This window comes from Mus caroli, unplaced genomic scaffold, assembly GCF_978045245.1.
Source record: "Mus caroli unplaced genomic scaffold, Mus_caroli_1 scaffold_9, whole genome shotgun sequence".
Lineage (NCBI taxonomy): Eukaryota > Metazoa > Chordata > Mammalia > Rodentia > Muridae > Mus > Mus caroli.
Window position 1 is genome coordinate 62,677,167 of NW_028227264.1, and position 12,066 is coordinate 62,689,232.

The following is a 12,066-nucleotide window of genomic DNA, read 5'->3' on the forward strand; positions in this document are numbered from 1 at the left end:
GGCTGCATAAATCTATACATTTGTATGACACATAGTCTAGAGCACAGGTTCAGAGAATGAACTCTGTCTGGAACAGAGAGAGAATTTTTCCTTAAGTAGAGGGCCATTGGGAGGGGTGATGATTGCATCTCTTTCATTGTGGTGTAAATATTGGATGGTAAATTGATATCAAGCTCTTGGATAGGTGCCTGGAACAAGTAAGTATGGATTTTGACTGTTAACATTTGACATTAATGCCACCATCAGTATCATCGTAATCATTATCCTAATCATCAAAAACAACAACAAAACTAACAACACCATCCTGTGGATTTTCTTGGAATTTTATCTCCAAACTCTGGATGCTTTCAAAACCAGCCAGCTCCCTCTTTTTTTTCTTTCTCTCTCTTTCTTTCTCTCTCTTTCTTTCTCTCTCTCTCTCTCTTTCTTTCTTTCTTTCCTTCCTTCCTTCCTTCCTTCCTTCCTTCCTTCCTTCCTTCCTTCCTTCTTTCTTTTTGAGTGTGATTGCCTCCCTTGGCAAGTTTAAATCTGTGCATATTTTCGCAATCTTGCTTTTTTTTTTTTTTTTTTTTTTTTTTTTTTTTTTTTTTTTTTAATACAGGACACCCAAGCTCTACACACACCCAATTTCTTTCTTTCTTTTTCTTTTTTTTTCTTTTTTTAAAAATGATTTTGGCCTGTTGTAATTCTTCCATGGCTTTAGTTCCATCAGCTCATCAGGTTGAAGTTTTACTGGATTACTTCATTGTATATGTACTTTTAGTACCTTAAAGGAGCTCAAAGAAAAGAGTGTAAGAACAGTTTGCTGAAGAGGGGGCAGAAAGATTGTAAGTCTCCATTTAGAGGATCGAGGATTTTGCTGTAAAATAATGTCACTTAGTAACATCAGAAGGTACACCCAAAATATTTGCCAAAGTGAGTACCCAAACATTAGCAAACCAAGGATGGCATCCATAAACATATGCCAAAATGGACAGGAGAAAGACGATAAGATGTCAGCCCTACACAACAATAGGCAATGGAAAACTAGCAATCTGAGAGGTGATCTTCTCCAGGGAAGAGCTTATCAATTTACTGTCCAGTACCAAATGAAATGGTCAGTGCTTAAACCATATATATATATGTGTGTGTGTGTGTGTGTGTGTGTGTGTGTGTGTGTGTAACACCATATGGATTAAGTAGTTTATATTCATATATATACATATATATAAAATTATATAAATATGTGCAATAATATATATGTATGTATATATCACTTTATGGCCTAGTAGTTTATATTCATATATAATATATATATACAATAAAATTTTATAAATGTGTATAATATGTATATATATAAAACACTATATGGTCTAGTAGTTTATAATCATATATATAATAAAATTATATAAATGTATACAATGAAAAAAATATGTACTAGCACTATATGGGCTAATATATATGTATATATTACAAATGAGGGCATAAGTTTAAAAAAGTATTTGGGAGCATTAGGAGGGAGGAAAGGGAAGGGAAAATATAATTATATTATATATCAACAAATTTAAAAATTTCAAATGTGACATGTGAACAAGAGGGGTGATAAGGTTAGGGACAGAAAGGAAATGGGGAATTAGGAGCTAGGGAAAACCAACAACAAACTACAGTTGCCCAGTGGAAAAACTGTTCCTTGCTTTACAGGGAAGGGGTAATTTAAAGCCTGGAGAAGATCTGCTTGGTTGGGCAGAGGGGTTGGGGGAGACTTCATCCTCATGATGTGTAGTGACATTTCCTTGCATCATTATAAGTAAAGTTTGTTTCATCTCCTGAGCTAGAGAAGGAGAAGGAATGAGATCTATGTGATGATCATAGCAAAATCACAGAGCTACTGTGTGTTCTAGGATCTGGGAATTGAACTGGACAGGGTAGTGGGCAATATGCTATAAGGAAGCATCTTAGATGAGGCTAGCCCGAGGAGGCCTACCAGGAAAGGGAATTTAGAGTGTGCTTTTAGTTAGCTGTTTTTCTACCAGAAGTTGCCAGGAGTGGTAAGAGGCATGATCCTCTCTGAATTTAAGAGAGAAATATGTTTGTAGTATAGAACGTGATTTTGAGAAAATAGAAGCAGGAAGTAGGGTACTTTCATCAGGATATAAAAACAGTCTAGTGAAAATATAATAAGGGCCAGAATTTTTAAGACACCCTTAAATGCTAACTGACTACCAGGTAATTGCCAGGTCCAGGGTGATTTTAACATATATACATCTCCTCCATAATCAAAAGAAAAGAGAACATCTTAGAAAGCAAGGGAATTCATTTGAAAATTTAACTAAATATGAAGAAGACTGAAGTATGTTCATTTTTTTTTGTCCAGTGTGTATAGCTAAAATGCCAGAAATATGACTCAGGAGAAATATTTTTCCATCTTCAAGAGGGTTAGTACATCTTCCAAAATGTGTCTGCTTTTAGATTTAAGCTGAATATCAGCAGAGTCAAGCAGGATAAAGCTTTCTCACAGAATACAGCATCATCGAATCAGATAAATTGGATCAGCAGTTGAACCGAAAATGTTCTCACAAAATATCACCTGTCATATATTCATGGCTCCAGATCCCCACTGCAGCTTTTGCACAGTATTTTCAAGGCATGCCTGGCTGAGACGCCATCATTTCAACACAGACATGTGTGCACACAGTTGTACAATTGTGGCAACAAGGAAACACTAGAGACATGAACTTTTGCGGTGTACACAAAGGTATATTGTAAGTTAATAGGTTAATAAAACTCTACAACTGAAGTCAAGGGGCACCTCACCGGAGTTATAGCCAGAGTTACAGTGCATTTCCTTAAAATTTAAGGTGCTTTTCCTTCACAGGCAAAGAAATAAAAGAAAAGAATGTCGACATAATGTTTTTAAGCAAGTGGATTCAGCTTTCTACCTGTAATATTCTATTGAAAGAATTTTAGCAAGGTGTAGGCGTTAGCTTGCTGAGTGGAAAGGGCACTTTTTTAATGCAGTCATTATGGCTAGTGAATCTGAACATCTAAAAGCATCTCTTCTTGTTTGTTTCAACAATCTATCCTCCAACTCATTATGTGGCAGTGCATGGCCATGAGATCTTGATCCCTTTGCCTCCACCTCGTGAGTCACCATGACTGGTGTACGTCAGCTGGCAATAGAAACCACGCCTTTGTTTATGCTAAGTGCTCTTGCGGTATCTCTGGTGCTGTGATAAAAATGCCACGATGCAAAGCACCTGGGCAGAAGAAGGGGTTTGCTCTGCTTACAATTCCAGGTCACAGTTCATCATAGCAGAGTACTCGTGTTGGCTGGAAGCAAGCAGTCACACTCGATCCACAGCCAAGAGCAGAGAGAAGTAAGTGCAGAGTGGTCTGCTTCCTGTTCAGCTAGCTTCCTTTACCGCTGAGAATTCCAAAGATTGGTCCTGCTCTCAGTAGGCTTGACTTCCTATAGCAATTAACTAAATTGTGGCACACTCCCACAGGATATTCACAAGCCATTCCAATGTAAACTTTAGTCCTTCACTGAGACTCCGATCCTGGGTGATTCTCTCCTGTCTCAGGTTGACCATTAAACTAATGATCGCATTGGGCAGGTTGTCTGCCAACACAGCTGTTCCGTGGCATCTTGTTATTCAGACCTCTCCTTTTACCCTGAACTTTGGAGATAATCTTTATCATGTGACCTTTTAACATCTTGGTTTTCTACCTCTTTCCCCAAGACATATTTCTTCCCTTAAGTCACCCTTTCTATTTCCTCTTTGTCTTACCTGCACACTTCTTTGATTGCCAAGGTCTCTTCTTTCCTTATGCATCACTATTCCTGTTTTTAATCCCAACACTATACCCCTTGTGCATCAGCTGAACATTCTCCAAGAAATGGATTTAGGCTCTATCTTGCTGTGACTACTTCTTTAAAACAAATGAACAAACAAACCACCCCTTACCCTATGAGTTGCTATCTATTTTTCATATTGCATTCTTTTGAGATACCTTTCCTCGTGAAACAGAAAATGCTTTCCATGCAGAGGCACTTCCGGAATATATCCTACATTATCCCTCTTATCATCAGGTTATGGTAGTAATCCTTATTTTTAAGTGTTGTATGCTATAGTTCCATCCTATCTTTTTTTTTTTTTTTTTTTTTTGGTAGCACTACAGGGAGCTTAAGAAAGGTTCTTGCTATAACAAATTTCAAGAGTGACCATCAGTATTGGAGAGTGAGAAGCCTAATGCCACCTGCTCCCAACTGTCTCAAGAGCAATGGTGATATGGTCTCAGGTAGCAGCAGAGCAGTTAAATACACACAGCTGTGACGCAGGCTTTTGTTGAATTTTACAGAACAAATGGTGGAAATAATGCTTGATAGCAACACAGTTTTAGGTAGTGAAAGGATATGATCTTTTCCCCCGAGGTGAAATTCAAAATATAGTTTGTACTTGTCAAGTTGTTTTTCGATATCAAGAAACAGGATGGGAAATGACATGAAGGAGTTTGAATGACATGTTGCCAGGAAGGACAACTAGCTCTGTCATGGCAGTTGCTGAGTTTACATCCTGAGTACCATTTCTTAGCTAAATAGCCGGTATGAGACCTTTCTTTTCCTTGGTCTCCCCACCTGTGACGTGACTAAGGATTCAGTGTTGTAGCTGTAAAGGCATCTAAATAGTGTCTAACAGTGAGAACTGGCTGGCTCTTGTTTCCATGTGTTTTAAAAGAAGCAGGGGACAAGGGGGTATCATGATGATGACTGCTCTAAAATTTGGATGGATGAGGATGACAAAAAAAAAAGTGCCATTGTGCTCTGTAGTCCTGAAGTCTGAGTTTCCTGGAAGCAGGGAGGGAGATTCTCAAATTGTTGCTGATGTGAAAGGCACAAGTAATTCTAATTCCTTATTGCCTTAACACCAAGATACTTGAGGCCAGAGGAAAATCCTATTTTTTGAACCCATGACTGATCAGCATCATGGTCAATTCAACTGAGAACTGCTTGGATATGCAAATTTGAAGCCTCCCTCACCACAAATCAACTGAACCAGAAACTAGAGGATGGTGGCTTAGGAATCTGTGATTCTTCTACAGGCTGAAGTCAGAGCATTGTCTGTTTGGTTGCATTTGTCAAGATTCAAGCCTCTTTCCTGGTGAGATTATGCATGTGTTAGAAGGCAATAGGGGTGGTACCTGTGATGTGTCAGGTATGGAGTCTGACGGATTGTGGCTATGCAACCACAATTTGCTTCAGTATATGAACAAGCTAAGAGAAAAATAACCCTTAGAAGAAATGCTAGTTTAAATCTTTGAATCCACGGTGTGTTTGTTTTTCTATGGAGAGAAAATGGCTTGAACGTCAACTCTGTAATAACAGAGCCAGTGGCTAAATCTCTTCAACTCTGACCTTCAAACCCCTGGCTGCTGTTTAGCATCTGATCATGTCCCCAATCAAGATCTTATTGCCAGTCTTCACAATTCTCATGGAAAAAAAACTATATTCATCATCTTTCTTTCAAGGATGAGTTCATTTATTCTGACAACACAGCTGACATTTATTCACCACAGAAACTCTAGAAATTTCACTAACATATGGAAACAAAAGAAAAACAGAATAAAACACCTCACCTTCTATCACACAGAGATGACCACAATTTTGCTGGATATAATCACTGAACTTATTTCTAGCATGTTTCCATGACATCTCATGAAATGTCTTTCTTTATGATATCTTATTATCTATCTTGTATGTGGATTTGTTTTGACTCTGTCATATACTGTTTTCAATGGGCTTACTAATGACTGCCTAGTGTTTCTGACAGGAATCTTTGACCTACCCTTAATTTTCTTTAATTTGTTGAAAGCCCTAGGAAACCCTTTTTGTTACCTTCACCACTGTAGCTCATGTGTTTTCTCACTCCTATAACTTGCTAAGTGTGTTGAGCTCATTACTTGTCTATAGCATAGTGCTAAACAGATTGCTCACATACTTGAATGCCTTTTTGATGCATTCCAAATAGGCATAGTCCTGTGGTACAAGCCAGAAATTCCTTACCCACCATTTACATACTCAGGCTCTGAATAAAATGGCTTACTATACTCAAAGGATTTTCATTTATCCTTGAAAAAAATCTTCTTTGCCTTTAACATCACCACTACTGTTGATGTTATTTAAATAAATATCTACTTCAATACAAAGTTGTCCAATTTTAACACACTGTCCATTATCAACCACCATACTGCTTGACCTTACTTTTTCCTTAGTTTTCATAAATGTCTCACAGACCTTCTATTTTACTGATATCCCCTATCAATTATCAACTCCAAAGAAGTTGTAGCATTTGCTTATATTGTCTTCTATGTCATATTCTAAAACCTATAGTAGGACTTCACATGTAAAGATTTTTATTTGAGATAGGTAATCATTGGATGTGTAATTTAATGTGCACATTGAAGTATTTACTTTCAAATAACTTTTTTTTTTTTTTTTTTTTTTTTTGGTTTTTCGAGACAGGGTTTCTCTGTGTAGCCCTGGCTGTCCTGGAACTCATTCTGTAGGCCAGGCTGGCCTCGAACTCAGAAATCCACCTGCCTCTGCCTCCCAAGTGCTGGGATTAAAGGCGCGCGCCACCATCAAATAACTCTTAATTTAATGATTTTTACAAGCACAGGCTCGTGATCCTGTGTGAATCTAAGTTCCCAATTAAAAATGTCATACTACAGGGCCAGAGAGAAAGCAAGGTGGTCAAGAAGTCCACTCACAACAGTCTGTGTCTTCAGTTCCAGGATACCTTTTATCCTCTCTAGTCTCTGTGGGTGTCAGCACACACAGAGGCATGCACACACATGCACAAAAATAAGAATACATCTTAAATAAGTGTCATTCTTCCCAAAGATTATTCTTAGCACTTATATGAAAGATAATCTCTCTATTTTGTAAGCATTCTCCCTTCTGCAACTTTTACTGATAGCATTCAAGTTTAAATCACATAATAATTATATGTGATCTTTCACATTGAGCAATATCCAAGCTTCTTGAATTCTGACACCCATTATATTTTTATATCCTGCAACCCTCTGATGTTGTCATGCAGTAGATGGCTTTAAAAACACTTAAATTATTAGGAAGTCTTAATAAAATTGATATCACAAAAAACAAAACGAAGAAAATGCACATAGTGATATATGCCATTTACCTAGTTGCTAGGATATTCAAATTGAATCATAAAGAGAGAGGAAGAAAAACAGTACCTGCTGTCTGCACATTGGCTTTTATTTTCAACGGAAGTAACTATATACATACCATCTATATCTTCACAGATCATAAATGCTGCACTTGCTTTGGCATCAAGACCCAAGAGTCAAGTGGTCAAAAACACCATGGAAATGTACAAGCGCACATGGGAACACTACATCCACGTCCTCACTGAAGCTGTGGATGACATCACCAGCATTGACGACTTTCTGGCTGTATCTGGTAATGCTTTTGTCTTTCCATAGGTACTCATTATGTTGTCAATGTTCCTTTCATAATTACCTGCATGTATATTCATGTGTACCTGCACATGCTATGGTCCATATGTAGAAGATAACTTTCCCTCACTTTCCTGTACCATATGAGTTCTGAGAATCTAAGTTAAAACTTTAGGCTTGGTGGAAAGTGCCTTCTTGTACTGTGCCATCTCATCAACTACTTTAGGAAGTAGGTTAAGGGTTACTAAAATTGATTTGTACAATACAAAGGGTCCTTTATATTTGAGTGTCTGGAGGGTGAGTGCGGAAATGCATTACTGGCATGAATGCCATTGGTGGTCCATCTGGTATAATGAGTCTTACTCCTGGAAGAATTTTTAGTTCTCAAATGTCTTTATGTTTTTAGAAGATATTCCTATGCATTATAAAAGAATAATGGGAGGAAGGATCTGGAAGGGTTAGGCTTTTTCTGCCTTTAATAAATCCACATGTCTCAATATGTTTAATATTCTTGATTTTCTTAAACTTGCTTTTCAACAAATTTTATCTTCACTTGGGAAAATACACATACACACAGTTAGATAGATAGATAGATAGATAAATTAAATATGGCATTTCAGCTCCCAACATGTTTATTTGATATTTCTAATCTAAGGTATCTACAAAACAGTCTAAATATTTAGCTATGTCAGCAGGAGATGGGTTTCAGACTCCATGTGAAGCCCAGAGAATTCTCCTGTGCAGGACAGAATCCCAACAGAATGGATAGAGGCTCATGAAACCTGTGCTTAGAAACATTATTTGGATTTTGGTTATCTTATTATCAAAGAAAATACCTAAAACATTTTCTTCACTTTTCTTACCTTAACCAAGTAAAAAACTATGTAAAATAAATGATATGTTTTCTTATTTAATTTTCATGAAAAGACAGTTTTAGAATGTGGTTTTGTGCCTTCATAATAAAACACACTTTCTCATGAATACTTAAGGTTTATTATGATTTTCTGATGGAATGTAGCCTACTCTGATTAATTTGTAATATTCAGATGCACGTGTGCCTACTGAGTCATACTAAGCAATTGTGCCAGATATACAAAATATTTTAAAGTTGGACTAATTATAAGAATGTTCAAAATAACTTGATTTTTATTTAATTAAAAACTTGACAATTAAAAAAATGTATTTGAGAAAAGATTAATAGCCCCTGATCTGGTTGATGCAAAGATCTTTTTTGTTCAATACTTTTATTATCATAATTGTTTTTTAAATCTACATATCTATCTATCTATCTATCTATCCGTCTGTCTATTATTTATCATACTCATTACAGAACAGAACTTGTTTAGTCCCTTGCACATTCCTAAACCAATCATTAGAAAAGGAACAAAATTCCTCTGGTTAGTTTTGAATGGTGGCATAACTAATATTTGACTTAGACCTAGAACATGATGCTAGTATTCGTTGATTTTTGTAGCTGAAATGCTTTCACATTAATAGGTTTTAAGCCACTAATATGCTACCATGGAGCTGAGTTGATAAAAAATGTATAGAAATTCTAATCAATAGCCAAGGGTCTACCAAGTCCCGGGGCTTAGTCTTCCTCATAATTCAACCAATATGGCTAGTCACTTATCATACAAACAAAATGAGAATTTCATTAGTAAAGAAGACAAAGAAAAAAAGAGGAGAGAATGTGGTTAACAGATAATCAAGCTTTCCTCAAAACACTGTGGAGTTTCCACAGATGTGTCATGACATGGTCTTCATTAAGTTTGTGGGCATTGATTTCACCTTGACTCCAATGGCTTTTGTAGCATCAACTTTCTCAATGTATTTTTCGATAGATGATAGGACCTTCTCTTTTGATATCCCAGGTCCAATTGTTGAAAAAGAATATAGCTGGTTGAATATAGCATTCTAGCACCAAGCTAGAAGTCAGAGGTAGAAGATCTCAGGCTCAGTGATAGATGGGTCTATGCTGTCAGTTGACCAGGTTTGATTCACAAAGCTTAAATGTGTGTAGTCACTCCCAGTCAGGACAGAATTATTTGGATTTGTTGATATGTTCAACAGTAAAAGATCTTCCCTAATACTTTTTAAAGATATGTGCTGGGCTAGGCATTGGTGGCTCATACATTTAATCCCAGCACATGGGAGGCAGAGGCAGGCACATCTCTGAGTTTGTGGTCAGCCTGTTCTACAAACTTACTTCCAGGACAGCCAGACAGGGAAACCCAGAGAAAAGTGTCTCAAAATAAAAAGATGTATGTTTGTATTCAGACTCTACGTATCAAATAGACCAAGTAACAAATAGCCTCTAGAGACCTGAACTGTGAATCACCAAGAACAAACCAGGCTTCTCAATTTTAAGAGAAATTTCCTAAAGTCTTCCAGTAATCAGGGTCTGTGCTCTGTATATATAAAGGATGAGAGGAGATATGTTTGAGAACCTTTCTCTTACAAGACTGTCCTGTCATCTAAAATTTCTAACACCAGCTACCCACACAGGGGATACAACTTGAAATACAAAAGTCGTGGAGCTTGGTATGGAGGGAAGCTGAGACATTGTGGCTGTTTGGAAGAGAGTTTACAAGGGGGATTGGGAAGGCAGCTGAGAGGAGTTTACAGGCTTCTGAAGCATGCCTTACCTATAGCTTACACATGGCTGTCCCGAATTGCAAAATGCATTCTGAAAACTGACTTCATATTGGCTTAGGAATGTGAAGATCTCCTTAACTAGATAGTTTTAAACAAGTTAATTTTCCTCATACGTAGCTTCCCATTCCTTACATGACCTTGCAAGCTCTAACGAGGCAGTTACTAAGTAAATAGTAGGATTTATTTTCTTTTAAAAATCCTGTGTCAACAATAGTGTCTATATCTTGTCCTTGTGTTAAATGTGTTAAGTTCTGGAATTAATGGTTTGGAAAAATCTTCATGCCATGAAAAGTAACATTTCTCATTAATCATCATGAGACCCTGTGACCCTGACACTCAAAGATAACTTGATACTGTCGTCAAAAATGCTCGAAAACTGGCCTTTTTGTTTATGGCATCATTATCATCATGACCTTTGGCTTCTACAAAGTTGTAATCTAAATCATCTGACAAAATAAAATAAAAATAAATAGATTTCCCATGTCTTTTTATAAGTTAATTCCAAATAATCAGCTTATATATCTAAATCGAACTATTGAATTGGTTGCATATCAAACACTACTAAATATGAATGTGATATTTGTGAGGTAGGCATCAGGGTATGGGGGTTTGTGCAGGGGTAACCAGAATGTGGGATATCATTTGAGATGTAAATGAATAGAATGATTAATTAAAAAGTAAAATTTAAAGAAGATCATATACATTTATGTTTATATTGTTGTAAAGAAGCACTATGGCCATGACAACTCTTATAGAGGCAAGCATTTAATTGGAGCTGGCTTATAGTTCAGAGGCTATATTCATATGAAGCATGGCAGGATGCATGCAGAAATGGAATTGGAGAGGTTGCTGAAAGTTCTAAATTCAGATTGGCAGACTACGAGAAGAGAATGCCACACTGAGCCTGACTTGAGCATCTGAGATTTCAACCCCACTCTCAGTAATGTCAGTCCCTATGAACCTTTGGGAGGCATTTTCTTTTAAACCATATGCGCGCGCATTCCAAGACAGCCACGGCTATACAGAGAAACCCTGTCTCGAAAAACCAAAATAAATAAATAAATAAATAAATAAATAAATAAATAAATGTATAAGCTATATCTGTATATTCAGAGCCTTGAGCTTTTAAAAAATTTCCCATAGATAAATCAGTTATTTATTTATTTACTTATTTATATTTTACATTCCAAATTTTATTCCCCCCATTCACCCTTCAATTCTTCCACATCCCATACCTACTCCCCACCCTCTTTCTCCATGAGGATGTCCCCATCCCACCCCTTACCCCACCAGACCTCTAAACTCTCTGGGGCCTCCAGTCTGTTGAGGGTTAGATGCATCTTCTCTGACTGAACCCAGACCCGGCAGTCCTCTGCTGTCTATGTGTTGGGGGCCTCATATCAGCTGGTGTATGCTGCCTGGTTTGTGACTCAGTGTCTGAGGGATCTTGGGGGTCTAGGTAAATTGAGACTGGTCTACCTACAGGGTCATCCCCACTTTATATAATTTTTCCTTTCATTTATTCCTTCTAAATCCTTCCATATACCACTCCTTGCTTTCTTTCAAATCCATGCCTTCTTTTTTCATTAATGGTATCATATAGAAAGATATATATTCTTAACTATATAAGTACAACCTGCTCATTCTCTATAATGGTACTTGTATATATGTTTTCAGGGTTGACCATTTGGTATTCAATAATCAATTGATATACTCTTCTCTGGGGAAGAGGTGTTTTGTTTTGTTTTGTTTTGTTCGTTTTCTTTCAATTTCAGGATTCCCGTAGTTCTTTATATAGGATTGAGGCCGCATGGTCTTTCCTTGGCGTGTTTATTTTTACTATCTGTGTTCAGCTCACCCTTTAGGCTTAGGCAGCCATATTCTTGAGAATTTATGGGTATATACTTGATTGGACTTAGTGGTGCAATCTCATAGAAAGCTCTCTGG

The 12,066-nt window shown here is 37.0% G+C and overlaps 1 protein-coding gene across 5 annotated transcripts in view; it reads left to right on the forward strand.

The window, feature by feature from the left end:
* Positions 1–12,066, forward strand: part of Ctnna3 (catenin alpha 3) — a 1,580,538-nt gene that overhangs the window by 1,053,652 nt on the left and 514,820 nt on the right. For all 5 annotated transcript variants that reach the window (XM_021173456.3, XM_029482775.2, XM_029482772.2 and 2 more), the window contains one exon: positions 7,309–7,465. In XM_021173456.3, coding sequence (XP_021029115.2) covers positions 7,309–7,465 — 157 coding nt within the window. The remainder of the gene's footprint in view (positions 1–7,308; positions 7,466–12,066) is intronic.